Source organism: Lottia gigantea (assembly GCF_000327385.1).
Source record: "Lottia gigantea unplaced genomic scaffold LOTGIsca_142, whole genome shotgun sequence".
Taxonomy (NCBI): Eukaryota; Metazoa; Mollusca; class Gastropoda; family Lottiidae; genus Lottia; species Lottia gigantea.
Window position 1 is genome coordinate 34,137 of NW_008707655.1, and position 15,977 is coordinate 50,113.

The 15,977-nt window shown below is 35.9% G+C and overlaps 3 protein-coding genes across 3 annotated transcripts in view; 2 read left to right on the top strand and 1 right to left on the bottom strand.

Annotated features, from left to right (window-relative positions):
* LOTGIDRAFT_172788 (hypothetical protein) overlaps positions 1–2,708 on the top strand; it is a gene marked incomplete at both ends in the record, with an annotated part of 36,696 nt that extends 33,988 nt beyond the window's left edge. The window contains 3 exons of the mRNA XM_009049965.1: positions 436–582; positions 844–990; positions 2,628–2,708. Of these exons, the coding sequence (XP_009048213.1) occupies positions 436–582; positions 844–990; positions 2,628–2,708 (375 nt within the window). The remainder of the gene's footprint in view (positions 1–435; positions 583–843; positions 991–2,627) is intronic.
* Positions 2,709–3,647: 939 nt separating this feature from the next.
* LOTGIDRAFT_172789 (hypothetical protein) lies at positions 3,648–7,486 on the top strand (the record flags this gene model as incomplete). The annotated part of the gene is made up of 7 exons (XM_009049966.1): positions 3,648–4,008; positions 4,443–4,802; positions 5,082–5,222; positions 5,938–6,009; positions 6,344–6,422; positions 6,835–6,998; positions 7,425–7,486. 7 exons carry the CDS (start codon positions 3,648–3,650, stop codon positions 7,484–7,486), a joined length of 1,239 nt encoding a protein of 412 aa, XP_009048214.1.
* An 835-nt stretch (positions 7,487–8,321) lies between these two features.
* LOTGIDRAFT_238354 (hypothetical protein) lies at positions 8,322–15,761 on the bottom strand (the record flags this gene model as incomplete). Its single annotated transcript, XM_009049967.1, has 6 exons — positions 8,322–9,084; positions 10,174–10,252; positions 11,763–11,951; positions 12,807–13,166; positions 14,091–14,510; positions 15,674–15,761. 6 exons carry the CDS (start codon positions 15,759–15,761, stop codon positions 8,628–8,630), a joined length of 1,593 nt encoding a protein of 530 aa, XP_009048215.1. The 3' UTR covers positions 8,322–8,627.
* Between the last annotated feature and the right edge of the window lie 216 nt (positions 15,762–15,977).

Here is a 15,977-nt window from a genome sequence, read left to right on the forward strand (position 1 = left end):
ACTTTCACATGTCCCCTATCTATTTCAGTCAAAAAGAGAAATTCGCATTTTGGAAAAAGTTCGAGAAAATCGACTTTAAAGTTTCACCCAAATTTTCCAGAGGAAAATCGCTTATTTTGTGGTTTGGGGAAGAAATCAGAAATCAAAAGTGCTGTAACAGGCAGAGTTTTCACGGTAGGAACCTGAAATTTGGAACACAGCAACTTCCAACCAGTCTGTGCCTGCAGTGCAAATTTCAGCTTTCTATCTCTGATAGTTTCCCCAGGGCAGCCTGTCAAAGTTTTGGTCTTCACCCCTACCAGTGCAACTAGACTCTATAGGAAAACTGCCGACCCCCACCCCTCCGCTAAAAAGGCCATAACTTCGCCAATTTTGACCCGAGAGGTATAATTTTTGTCGCAAACTAAACTTTAACATGTCCCCTATCTATTTCAGTCAAAAAGAGAAATTCGCATTTTGGAAAAAGTTTCGAGAAAATCGACTTTAAAGTTTCACCCAAATTTTCCAGAGGAAAATCGCTTATTTTGTGGTTTGGGGAAGAAATCAGAAACCAAAAGTGCTGTAACAGGCAGAGTTTTCACGGTAGGAACCTGAAATTTGGAACACAGCAACTTCCAACCAGTCTGTGCCTGCAGTGCAAATTTCAGCTTTCTATCTCTGACAGTTTCCCCAGGGCAGCCTGTCAAAGTTTTGGTCTTCACCCCTACCAGTGCAACTAGACTCTATAGGAAAACTGCCGACCCCCACCCCTCCGCTAAAAAGGCCATAACTTCGCCAATTTTGACCCGAGAGGTATAATTTTTGTCGCAAACTAAACTATAACATGTCCCCTATCTATTTCAGTCAAAAAGAGAAATTCGCATTTTGGAAAAAGTTTGGAGAAAATCGACTTTAAAGTTTCACCCAAATTTTCCAGAGGAAAATCGCTTATTTTGTGGTTTGGGGAAGAAATCAGAAACCAAAAGTGCTGTAACAGGCAGAGTTTTCACGGTAGGAACCTGAAATTTGGAACACAGCAACTTCCAACCAGTCTGTGCCTGCAGTGCAAATTTCAGCTTTCTATCTCTGATAGTTTCCCCAGGGCAGCCTGTCAAAGTTTTGGTCTTCACCCCTACCAGTGCAACTAGACTCTATAGGAAAACTGCCGACCCCCACCCCTCCGCTAAAAAGGCCATAACTTCGCCAATTTTGACCCGAGAGGTATAATTTTTGTCGCAAACTAAACTTTAACATGTCCCCTATCTATTTCAGTCAAAAAGAGAAATTCGCATTTTGGAAAAAGTTTCGAGAAAATCGACTTTAAAAATAATTTTTGATTTGAAATTTGAATTTTGAATTTGTAAAAATAATTTCGAATTTGAAATTTGAAATTTGAAATTTGAATTTGTAAAAATAATTTCGAATTTGAAAAAATAATTTTGAATTTGAAAAAATAGTTTCAAATTTATTTTTTATTTTTGTGACTGGTGTATTCAAGACTATGAGAAAAGGGCTACATAAACAAGCCTGGTCACTCTGAGCATTGGTTTCCTTTGGAGACTACATTTTATTGAGCGGCTGCATAGCCTCTTGTGGCTGGCTGCCAAATTTCGGACAGGCCATATCCGGTACCTTAACTGCCTTGAATAAAACGTTAAAAATTAACGATTACAATATATAACTTTATATAACAATATATAACAATATATAAATTTAACTCCATCCTCATGTGGTCATGACAATCAAATTTGCGGCATTGTGGGATCTTGGGGTGGGTCAGACGTGATGCACTAATGGTAAAAAGGGGCCGGGTAATATCACATTGCAATATGTTGCATGTGCCTCTAAAGCTCACAAAATGAGTTACATAACTGGGTCTCTGTTCATGTTCGGGGAATTGAAACACAAGGTCAATGAGTCAAGGCAATTTTCGGATGACATTTCTGGCAGGGAAGTGTGTTTCTGATCACGGAAGGATTCCAAATTGATTAGTGATTTAAAGCTGATATATAAATTTGCTTGGACAAAATCGACAATTTCGATTTACCGACCACATGACAAAATGAATTGAAATGAAATGGAGTTTTACGTCCTACTTTTTTCACCCTTTTAATGAGGCAAGGCCATGGCCATACAGTGTGCAATAAGAGAAATTTTGCCAGGATAGCAGCATTGATTTACTTTTATTTTCGATTTGCAACTTGCACAACCCCCGGTTTAATGTCCCATCCGCACAACTAGACGCCTTTTCCTCGCAGCCATTCTAACCTGTATCACTGATAGAGGGACAGCGGGTTGAAAAATCCGAAGGTATTATCTAGACCCATGCCGGGATGGGACCCTGGACCTTCAGATTAGCAAAAACGCCTATAACATACTGAGCCAACGCGATTGTTATATGAGTTATTATTTTTTCAAATTCGAAATTCAAATTTCAAACTCAATATTCAAATTTCCAACTCAATATTCAAATTTCAAATTAGAAATTCAAAAATACAAAATCATGTGGTATTTGAGCTTCCGTACTATTCTGCCAGATGTTGCTAGTTGTTAACCAAAATCTGGTTCCTCTCAGATATTGCCAGTAACAAGGTTCTCCTGTTGTTGAAACAACGCTGATTTTATTTTCAGCCTTGTATTTCTTTCAGGGATATCTCTATCAAATATCTTTTACGAGTAGTCCTATGATAAAAAAAGGAAAATATGCATACTATTTTGAGGTCGTATGATTTTCATATATCTAATCTAAAATTAAACTTCCCTCATGGCTATCAGATTGGTTTTTTTTTTGACTGTAACAAACTTATCATCATTTCACAAAATAATATGCACCATGCATATCCAGGTATATTTCGTTAAAATTGTAATATTATTAGTTGTTTATTTGTATTTGGTCAGTGGATATGAGCCAAGATTTTCAGGTGAGAATTTTCTCTAACTATATATAATATTATGTTGATAATCCATCACATGCCTTTAAGAAAATGAAAAACTTGTGTGGACAAAATGAATAACACAAGACGTAGCTAAACTTGATTGTTTGTGGAGGGGTGGGAGGGGCAAGTAATATATTCGGAGGGGCAATTGTAAGTGGGTGAGGTCGTGGATCGCGGAAGTAGGGAAATAAAGTATTCCGCGGATCGCGGGAATATTTAAATAAGATTTTTGGAGTATAAAACTAATTGCAGTGATGATAAAGATCAGCCGTCAGAATTTTTTGAAAGGGTTGTGATGGATCCTCAGATACCTGTGAGGGTGCCAGACATCATCGAGAGTAGAATTTAATATTCGGTCAAGGTTCTGAAGCGATAATTAAACGAATCGGCGAAGGTGATAGCGTTAAACTGTCAATGGTACGACGAGTCCAATAGTCCAGAATCAAGACTCTTATTAACACACTTGCAATTATTTTTCTAGTGCTATAAACTTATACGGCCCAAGTCTGAGCTTTTCCAACACTGTTTTTAATGCAATTTTCGACCCTTTATTTCCTTTTCACTGTCATAGATTTAGAAGATTTTGAAGGTATTTCATCATGATATTATGTGTACCCTGCCCTATATACGACGGCATCGATGTGACTTTTCTGACATAACTTTTTGTTTCAGATATAGATATTAAAGATTCTGATGGAAACACTATCCAAATCCACAATACATTAACCTGTTATGCAAAAAAGGTACACTGATGTGAGATGTACCGATTCCGGAAATTACGTGACACCTTTAACTTACCATTATGGAATCAAACCTATGGTATTTCAAGAACAACATAATTGTACTAAAGACTATCCCAGCGTGCTTCCGATAGAATGTTGTATACCTGATAGTAACGACTGTACATTTGAGGATACCAACCATATCATACAAATTTGGAAGATTTGTGGCTATTCAAGCAGTTGTAAAAGTCTTATTGGTGGCCGAACCGATATATCAGAAATGAGAGATCATAACTGTGGTAAGAAGTTTATAAAAGAGAGTGACATTACTACAAGTCAGTATTCTTATCTTAGATATGCTTGTTTACCAGGTGAGTATACTAACTATCGTGAAGTTATTACTCAACTTTTTTACGGTAGTCCCTGTAGACATCTTCCCAAACTTGGTTGGTTGGTATATTTCGTTGAACGGTTATTGTTAGGGTAGATTTCGGGAAAGGGGGGTTGATATGGAATTCACTAATGTACAGGCCTAGGATGAAATACATTTGTCATTGATAAGTTGGGGGAGGGAGTATAGTCTTAACCGACAAGCCATTTTGATTATGCTAATCTTCATTGACATTGGATCTGAAATTAGAAAGAAAAAGAACTGATGAAAGCTGTACACCGATTGGGATCAAGACTTTATTCTTTGACGAGTGTTGACCACTTTCATATTCTGTATTCATATGGGAAATGCATACAGACAATTTACATATATAGCTCTGAACATTCTAATATTAATTTCCAATTCGTTTTTCAGAGAAAATGGAAATGAATTTTGATGGTGGAAATGGTAAAGGGAAGGCGTTGTTATTAAAAACTAAAGAAGCGGCCTACAACACTGGTATCAAATTACAGTGTCATATTACTACAGATAATAATAACGGTTTATTAGTTCAGTTTGTCGATGTTAGACTTTGTGAAGGGATTACAGGAGTCTGTGATCAAACTCTGACAATAATTAAGAATGGTGAAGAAGCTGGAAAAAAGAACAGTGGATCAAAATTTGGGTTGGAAACTTGGTTTGGATCGCCTGGTCAACCAAACGTGACAATAACTTTTGAAAGACAGTCCCCAACAACCAAATATAATATATTACTTTATATAACTAGCATGCAAGGTGAGTGGTGCGCGGTAGGAAACTTGTCAGATCACATTGGAGACGAAAATACCCGAAAAAAAGAAATCCTAACCTAAGTTTGATTAAATTGCTGATCGTCATGATGACATCAGAAAGGTGTTTATTGACACTCACAAGAAAATTCAGGCTAACAATAAAAATTAATAAAATTAAGTAGATAAATTAGACATTCTCGAGAAATTTCTCTCATTGAACACTGTCTAGGGTGTAGTCTGTATCGATACAGAATTTAATGACGCATCGTTTGATTATTTTTAGGATCCAGTGACATCGAAATCAAATGTGATCAACCTTTACCAATAACAACAACTACAACCACAACAATAGCAACAACATCAACCTCAACAGCAGTACCAACAACAACAGCAGAACCACTAACAACAACCACAACAACAACAGGTCCTACATCAACAACTTATACCTTGACTGCAATAGTCACCTTTTTGTATGATGGAAGTTTGTAAATGAAGCGATTTGATTGGTGTGTACGCTATCGAATACCGCCAATTAGAGGCTTCAACAGAAAGTCAGTAAACACAAAACGATAATGTTTCACCGGCTGCATTCCGTGATACAAGAATAGTGGATAATGCAGTCAAGGTATAAGCGAAGATCGTAATACATTGTGAAGATTTCTATATAATATGAGATGAACAAATTCTACATGAAGGATGTTTTTGAATGCTTGTCGTGAGGGTCGGAGAGAAATGTAGGCCTACCTTTTTTACTAAAAGCAACACGCATCCCTTTATTTTTGTAGCAATGCCATTTCTTGAGGAAAACTCTATCGAATGATAACAGCCTTGCCTTTTGATGAACGATTGAGAAAATTTGCCATTAAGTTTTCTAAAGTCAGTTTCCATTCAGTTCCTGTCATTTTCATCTGTTTGTGCTGCCCTTCACGAAAATCGCATATTTCTCTCTGAGCCTCTCTTTGTCAAATTCATTTGTCGGGGTATGTAGTTAGGGTCAGGATAGGGCGTAGGGTGGTCATTTTTGAATGAAATTTTTAATGAGGAAAATAAACCAATCGACCTGTGATATCAAGGGTTAAATACCATCTGAATGACTCATAAACCTTGATAGATCCTGATATGAAAAATTTATTTTGTAGAATCCACAAGACGATTACCTGGAGTGACAGAAAAAAGTGAAGATCACAGATTAAAAGAACAGTTTATAAAATGTAGGTTTATTTATTTTTTTTTTTAGTAGAGTTTTTAAGTTAGACTCTGAGTTAGGTCCGATCAATGGCGGTGCAAACCTCTCGAGACTGGGGATACATATTATGGGTAGACTAATTCAATGGGGGCACACTGTCGAAGCTGAATTCAAATTGCGGCAACTCTGTTGAGGCGTCATAATTGCTAGAAAAATTTCGAAATATTGAATTGATTTGGTGCATTCTGTCACATATTTTGGGGCAAAGCCGTACAAAAATCTTTTTTTTTAAATTTGTTGGGGTACAATTGAGGATGCAAACTATTTTTCTAGGAGGCATATCCCTCTCTTTATTGTAGATGGGGAGATAGCTGCGGCAGGAGTAGCTGGTTTTCTTTTAACATCTTTTATTTGTCTCTGCACATTTAAATATAGAAGGTAAAGAACTTTAACAGCAATATTTTTCAAGTTAAATTTTTTAGATAAGTTAAGGGACACATTTCTCTAGATTTTGGTGTATATTTTTAATAAATCGGAGCACAAAAATTGTCGACCTACGAAATAAACATAGTGTCCGTTTAAGATAGAGTTACAGTACGTGTCGATTTTTAATTCAAAAATTAAAAAAGAATTAGTTGACTTGGTATTGGCCAGTGTTAACCTTTCTCTTGTAGTGAGTCCATTTTCACAATGTCAAGCTATTACGATCATCGTCTTATACCTTGACTCCGATGGCCACCTTTCTTGTGTTATAGAAGTTTGTATATTCAGCGATTGATTGGATTGTATGCTAGTTATGCTGTTATTGATAGATTAATTAATTATTGAATGATTGATTTATTTTTTTTAGAAACAAGCGAAATAAAGTCAAGATCACGTTAAACCAGGTAGAAATGTCTGAATATCCTAGACTGGGACCAGTTGGTGAAACCAGTCAAGTACATGATATTAAAGGTATACTACCTCTTAGGATGACCAAAAAATTAAAAACCTGGCCAAATGAGGATTTACCAGGTAAGGTAACTATAATATACAACAAAACCCCTTTATAATCCAATACATCCGTAAAACTAAAAAATAATTCATTGAACTAAATAGTTTTGAAACATGCTTAGAAGTGTTTTTCATTAATTATTGAGTTAAATGGATATATCGTTTATATAGAGATTCTGATGAATAATATAATGTACTCTTATTGACCATGTTTGAGACTATAAATTTAATGTTCATTCTAAGAGGTATTATTTCTTTTAAAATATTGATTAAAATTACGGCCGTGGCAATTTGCACCGTAACAGTACATCATATAACCACCCCCACCTAACCCTATAAACGTCATTTAATAGCATTATTTTAAATGAAAATGGATTCTCGCTCAAGAGAAAAAAAACAATCCATAGCCTATGAACAACATGAATAAAGGTATCTCATTTACTGCAGACAACGGTACGGCAAAGATGAAGACAATACGCTCATTGATGGTGCAAATAGCCATTGCCTAAATTGATGTCAGATAAAAAAAAAATCCATTATTGTATTCTATTTATAACATTTAGAAGTTCTTATATCTATCAAAGATTCTAAAAGTGTAATTTTGTCTATAATGTCAAATGAATATTAAATTGTTGATGTTTTTCTTGTGATTAGGAAGGTTACGACTTCTCTGAACTCCAATAGATACAGATGGCGCTGAATTGACTAATATTAATAATAATGAAACAGTTCATGTTTTACAGACCATGCTTCACCATTTACGGGAGTTGATTTGGGTCTTGAATATGTCATAATTTTTCGGATGTACTGGCACTTTACGGATATTGCAATTATGGACCACATTTGAAGGCTCAAATGTTAGAAGTGAGCCGTGAACAATGTTTCTGATTGGCTTAGCTAAATAAGTTTCTGAGACTAAGGTACGATTGGTCGAAAGGATGGCGAACATGTCCCTTAATTACACTTTTATCATAGAATTGAAAATAATGGTGTTTATTTGACCTAAAATGGAAAAATATGACACAAAATTTAAATGTCCACACAATCAATGGAATTCTTCAAATAGATCGCATTAAGGGAGTTACCTCCCTTGCCCAAGAAAACTGCCTTTGTAATTCTAGTAAAAATGAAATGAATGGAGTATTACATCCTACTTTCTGCACCTAATTGGGCTAATGAAGACGGGCAACGCCATGCAGTGTACAATGGGGGAAATTTTGCCAGGACAGCGTTATCAGTCAACTAGATTTTTCGATTTCCAATTGTCGAGGGATCTTTGCATAGACACAAGCATTACCTCAAAAATATCCATCTAGGCTAACTAGGAATTGGTCTATTCTTTTAAAAACATTTATTTGAATTATCATATATAGTTATTATGGTGTTATTATGGTTTATTTTTATTAACACGCAATATTATTACGGGGCTAAAAACTTTATAAATGGTTCAGGGCGTGATAAATACCCTCCACCTTTGCTCTGGGTAAGTATTCTTATCGAAATATTACTTTAAATAAATGAATAGATAATTTTGTGATATTTGCGTAAATTGGTAAAATAAAATATACATATTATAAAAACGTTGAAAGCTTATATGAAAAATTATATTATTGTATACAACTTTGCCGCAGTGGACTATAGGACATCGTTCTACAGTAGAGTGGTCTCCCCATCCCCAGAATGTCCCAATTCGTGAAGGGATCCTCTTAAAGTTTCAGTTGCAAGTGATTCTAAAACTGCTTTAAGTTGTTCTGTAAATTCTGGAGTGCCTGGTTTATATGTAGCGTCTTCACCGTTTTCGCCACAATGCTTTAGAATTTCGACAGCAAAATCGGAATGGTCTTCTAATTTCTTGAGCAGAATTTGTATCAGCGCAGCTCTGGATGAGGCGTTATCCTCATCTACAATGTCAAAAGATATCACACTTGTTTTTTTCTTTCTCCGGCGTCGTTTCCGTTCAGCCACCTGAGAGACCGAATCTGCACTCTCAATATAATCAGTAACAATAGAAGGTTGTCTGTTTCCACCAACTGGTCCAAGTCGAGGATATTTAGGTATTTCTAATGGACTTAACTGTGTAGTATTGTCATCCATATGTCGTTTGTTTCTGGAAATAATAAATCATGTGGAATCGATATTATAATAGGCAGTCGGTTAATCATCAAAAATATGAAAATAGTACCGAACTCTTAAAGTTCATGGAAACTTAAAATGAAAAATAATATTTACAAAATATCCTGATCCATTGGTAACAGAGCTAAAGCCTATACCCTAATAAAACCAAACAATGTAACCTGCAGTGTCTAACTGAAAAGCTTTCAACCATTAATGTCCCTTTTACAAGTCTACACAAACGCTTCGAACTTCTCGAAATATAGACATGAGAATATGTTCTACACGTAGAACTTAAGTAGGTACGCAGGCTGACAATTGGTCAGTTGTTGTCTGAAAATCACATAGAGTAACAACTCTGAGTAACAACAAGATTCAAGTTCTGTTTTAATATTTCTGAAATCAATATTACAATAATTTACAAATCAATCAATAATATTTCTTCTGGCGGATCTATATAGGCCTGTACTCCTGATACCACTAAAATTTTAACACTATCAAAATAAATAAAGCAGGTTGGCATGGGCCAATACAAAATAAATGTTTTGTCAACTTATGGTGCGGGCACACGATCGGTTTTGATCGGCGATTTTGTCGCCGACTAGAGCCTTCTCAAGAGTTTCACCGACCGGCTGCGGGAACACATGAGTCGCTCGTTTTGTCTTGCAGACAATACGGCAATCGGCGACAATTATCAAACTGGTTTGATCCTGTCGGCAACGCGATATACTTGTCGTGGAAGCGCGGGCAAGCGTGAAATTTAACTCAAGATTTGAGTCGGCGACAAAAATCGGCGACCAAGACCGTTTGTGTGTCCGCATTCTTTACAATTTTGTTCAATGAGTTAAATGGATTATAAATCAGCACATACTGCGAAATTAAGGTTAATTGAACGCATCACTTTCTAAATTGCAATTAATTCTAAGATTCTAGCAGCAAATTAAGCTGTCCATATAGCAATTTCAAATTGAAAATCCGATAGCGGTTCATCTGAAACTTGATATAAAGTCTAATATCTGATCAATGGCTCATTACGAGAATAAAACATAATTTCGCTTAACAGAACCTTGTAGTTTTCTTTTACCTCAAATGTTTATATCTACAGTGACATATTAAAGATGCTAATAATATACCAGCTACTCCTGCTCCCGCTATCTCACCATCTACAATAAATACATATTAGAGTGAAATTCTTTGAGCCATGTCCCGGCTCCTCGTTTACATCTTCACAATATCAAGCTATTTAGATCTGCGTCTAATACCTTGACTGCAATAGCAATATGTCTTGTATCACGGATGTTTGTTATTGCAGCAATTTGATTGGATTATTATGCTAGCTAGTAAGTCAATCAGAATTCTCGACTGCTGCATGTGTTTTTGAGGGGTATGATTGGTTGTATACGCTAGTGTACAATCCAGTCAAATCGCTCCAATTACAAATTGATACAAGAATAGTGACTATTGCAGTCAACGTTCGTTCTAGTTTGACATTGTGGAGATATCTCGTCTCATAAGATAACGGGCTGCAGAAAACAGAAGTATACAGATTAATTCAAGACCTTGACAGATGTTTTAGACGAGAGGAATCCCTTTCAGGGATGCGAAAGAGGTTTTTTAAGCTTTCTACAGAGTGTTTTCAATTAGAGCCCCCTCCCTTAGAGCTTAACCTAAAATATATATAGAGACACAAACTAAAGTGATTCTGAACTGGTATTTTCTTAAGTTTCTCTCGGCGGCTCCCATCTGCCTGTACCACAGCCTGCATTCTTGATGATGTCAGAAAATAGCAAAACAGCTGAGAATCAAATTCCGAGCACTTCGGTTGTCTCTTTTCGTAAGTCGTTGAAACTTGGTATATCTTAGTTGTTCAACGTACAATTGCAATATTTAATCAGATTTTCGTGGTTCCTGCAATTCCACCAGAAATAAGCACTTTATAACGTCAATAATATCTAAAAAAAATTCCATATATAATCGATAGTGACGCCATAAAATGCTTAGTTTTGAAATGGAATTACAAGAACCACAGACGTCTGACAAATGGTGCGAATCTATCGATGTCCTCGGTGCACATAAAATATCAAGGAAAACTTCACCAACTCTTTCAGGAAGGTTATGCTTGAATAAAAGATCTATATAGCTCAGAGTCTTACATGAAAACATGTTAAAATAAAAATTATAAGCCTACATTTGATTAGTTGTTCTTTTAATATGTGATCTTCACTTTTTTCTGTCACACCAGGGAATCTTGATGTGGATTCTACAAAATACATTTTTCATCTCAGGATCTATCAAGGTTTATGAGTCATTCAGATGGTATTTGACCCTTGATATCACAGGTTGATGTGCCTATTTGACTTACCAATGAGGACTACCCAAGACCTGTTGTCAAGCTCTACACATATGCTCCGATGGATGGTTTTGATGGATTGTCGCTTGGGAGAGAGTCGGACAGAAATTTACCGTTTTCGTGGAAGACAAGCGTTTTTAACTTCTTTCGGCTTTCATAGATTGAAAGAGTATGTCAAACTTAATGAAGTCGAATTTCCATTTCCTCTATTCCTTGTAAATCTGCAGGGTTAGAGTTAGTCTTTCCTTAAATAAATCGGTCGAAATTTGAATCCTCAGTCCATAGATTGCAAGAAAAATAATAACCTTTAGTCTAATAGTTACCTTCAGAAAGTGGATTTGGTGATTGAGATTTTTCTGCATGCCCTTTTTCTGCTTTGGTAGGACCTGTTGCTGGTGCTCTTGATGGAGTTGTTGTTGTTGGTGGTGCTGTTGTTGTCGTTGTGGTCGTTGTGGTTGTAGTTGTTGTTATTGGTAAAGGTTGGTCACATTTGATTTCGATGTCACTGGATCCTAGAAATATTCAAACGATGCGTCATTATCTCGATCAGGCCTACAAACAACATCTTGAAGTGTTGAATGAGACAAATTTTACTAGAAAGTCTGATTTTCTACTACATTTGAAGTGAGCTGAGCTAAATTTGGCTGTGAGAAGCTTTTCTGAAGTCGTCCCGACGATTAGAGAAAGTTGTGAGGCAAAACTGGTTTTCGAAATTTTCAAGGAGCGACGCACCTATCTACTACTGTACCTTTTAACTTTTTATTCAGGTTCTTGGACTGATTTTGTAGATGGGTTAATAAAAGCCACGAAATTAGGTTTGTTTGTATAATTTTGGCAATAATAATTACGAAACTTTAGGAATTCGGCCTGTAAAAACAAGATTTATGGTCAAATTCTTAACTTACTCTACTTAACTTAACTTAAGTTATTTATCGATCAGCAAATAGTGAAAATTATGTAATTTTTCTACACCATTTTCTTAAAGGCTATCGGAAATTTGATTGGCTGTCATGAATTGTCACACTTACATACAGTCAGACTGCTGGTGGATTGTGAATACGCCGTAAAAATCACTGTCCATGGCGTGAACTATCATTTTAAGTAATATTTAACCCCCAGTATTCTACAAGAAATGAAAACAAACCTTTCCAGGTTCAACCAGACACGATTCTGGGTTATATTTACTGAGATTAAATACATAAAGCACATGATTCTATCGCTCACCCTTCGCTTGTTATATAAAGTAACATACATGTATTTGGTTGTTGGGGACTGTCTGTCAAAAGTGAATATAATTTCTCTTTTTTTTCCGAAATTTTCATCTCCATTGTGATCTGACAAGTTTTCTATAACCGCATGTCACTCACCTCTCATGCTAGTTATATAAAGTAATATATTATATTTTGTTGTTGGGGACTGTCTTTCAAAAGTTATTGTCACGTTTGGTTGACCAGGCGATCCAAACCAAGTTTCCAACCCAAATTTTGATCCATTGTTCTCTTTTCCAGCTTCTTTCCCATTCCTAAATATTGTCAAAGTTTGATCACAGACTCTTGTAACCCCTCCACAAAGTCTAACATCGACAAACTGAACTAATAAACCGTTATTATTTTCTGTAGTAATATGACACTGTAGTTTGATACCAGTGTTGTAGGTCGCTTCTTTAGTTTTTAATAACAACGTCATCCCTTTACCATTTCCACCATCAAAATTTACTACCATTTTCTCTGAAAGAATTAAAAAAACTGGAATTTCAGGAGTGTATGTGATATTTGTCTGTATTTCTGAATTGCATTTATTCCATGCACAATTGAAAAAAAAAGCAAATGGAAATCGCCTCGTCCAAGAACAAACCCTTGATCCCAATCGATGTACAACTTTTCATCAAAATATGTACTTCCCACTGGATTACGACACTGAGCACACAGTAAGACCAATAGGATTAAATACACCATACTGTAGGCATAGCACCCTATGATTGTTCGGAGGGGCAAGTAATATATCCGTAGGCGCATTAGTGTATGGTGTTAGTTGCAGAAATGGAAATGGTCAGTTGTTAGAATTCTTTCGTGGAGCAATCTATCTTTTCGGGGCATCCCCCCCCCCCCTCCCCCTTTGACCCCCTGTAACAACGGCCTGTTTTGTTGTCTCATTTGATACAATCAGCAATCGAGCAAGCAAGATAGTCCATAACCATTATGGGTGTCTACAAGAAAATTTCCCTCATGTCTATAAGCAGAAGATGATAGTTACATATTCGAAAAATGACGAACTTGTTCATAGCAAGCAAAAGATAATCTGTATAAAATCCCTCCTATTGGGCAAGTTGTTATTTATCTTTTTTCAGATCAGAACAGAAGCAGAAGGAAAATACCAAGAAGATCTACACCAATTTATTCCAATTTCTCAATAAAGTATTTGATCCATCCTAGGCCTATACATTTGGGAGAATCAACCCCTCCCTTCCCGAAATCTAATTTCTATAATCGTAATCTCTATCTATTTATGCCATACACAGTGAAGTGTGTGTTTTGGTACTAGCGCACCACGAATGACAGGATGTCCAGATAGACAGACGGTAGCTACCGTTAAAATAGTTCTGGAAAACGTTTAGCAACGGAATATGGATTTTTATATGTTAGTATACTCACCTGGTAAACAAGCATATCTAAGATAAGCATACTGACTAGTAGTAATGCCACTTTCTTTTATAAACTTCTTATCACAGTTGTGATTTTTAACTTCTGTTATATCGGTTCGGCCACCAATAAGACTTTTACAATGGCTCGAATAGCCACAAATCTTCCAAATTTGTATGATATGGTTGGTATCCTCAAATGTACAGTCGTTACTATCAGGTACACAACATTCTATCGGAAGCACGCTGGGATTGTCTTTAGTACAATTATGTTGTTCTTGAAATACCATAGGTTTAATTCCATAATGGTAAATTAACGGCGCTACGTAATATCCGGAATCGGTACATCTCACATCAGTGTACCTTTCTGCATAACAGGTCAAGTTATTGTGGATTTGGATAGTGTTTCCATCAGAATCTTTAATTTTTATATCTGAAACAAAATAAAAGTGATGCCTTATCGGTGTTAACGCATAGTAAAGTACAATTACACATTTTATCAAACTTAAAATTGAAATTAAAAGGAGTTTTACATCATATTTTGCTGGTCCAGACTGTGCTAAAGAAGACGGAGTACATGCACTGAAATCATGAAGACTATGACATTAGCTTCAGGCCCGTAGCCAGATTTGATTGTTCAGAGGAGCAAGTAATATATCCTCCGAAGGGGTAATGGTGAATGGTATTTTGATACAGTAATGGAATTGGTCAGTTGTCACAATTTTTCAGGGTGGTAATCAATTTTGTAGCCCTGTAGCTGCGGGCCTGATTAGCTACATGCTTTTCTTTAGATTTCAGTTGTTGGATCTTCTAAGGGCACAACTAGTAGCATTCACTGCATTCATGGCTCCAGATTATTGTCCCATCTTTATGGGCTTGTAACGCTCTGCCTGACCTTCATCACTCGCATAGTGAAATCGTGTTGAAAAATCCCAGTGGGCACGGTTTGTTTGCAAAATAATTATATTATTTTATTTGAATGTTATTTCTAGTCTTCTTGACTCCTCTTACACTGAAACTGTCACATCTGTACTCATTCGTCCAGTGAAAGATTTGTTAGTTTCAAGTTTCAATGAACAAAGTTCAAAACCTAGAAATTTTCATGAAAATTTGGAAAAAAATAGTTTTACGTTTGTTGATAGGCCTATCTCTTCTGTTTCCTTACCATGCATTTCATTTCTCATTAAGGGACAGATTCGATATTTTCGGGGGCTGAATTTGGTCTTGAATATATTATGTAAATAGTCTTCAGAAGTACTAGAAATGTACGAAAATCGCATAATTCCATTTAAAAATACCTGAAAGTAAGAGTATCACTTACTATTTCTATATAGATTATGTCTTTTTCTATGACAGGGTATTCCTAAAAGACGAGTCGTCCTTTTAACTTCAAACGTGGATAATTCTAGATACACATGTACTTGAAGGCTCAAATTTCGATGGTTAAATGTGAACACTATTACTGATTAGCTTGGTTAAAATATTCCCGTTTCTGAGATTAAGGTACGATTGGTCAAACGGGTGGTCAATCTGTCTCTTTAAGGGGTATACATCTTGTGCAGTCTAGTACGTAAGGGTATACGAGAAAATTCTCACCTGTAAATTTTGGCTCAAATCCACTGACCACATACAAATTAACAACTAATAATATTACAATTTTAACGAAATATACCTGGACATACATGGTGCATATTATTTTGTGCAATGGTGATAAGAGAGTGTAGGTCACAAAAAACTGATAACAATAAAGGAAGTTTGATTTTAGATTAGATAGAGAAAATATGACAACTAATCATTCCAAACACAAGCATATTATTATCAAACTCGTTAAGGATAACAACAGAGATATCCGTATATAAAATTTAAAAAAGAGGAAGATTAATATTGGCCGAGGATATTC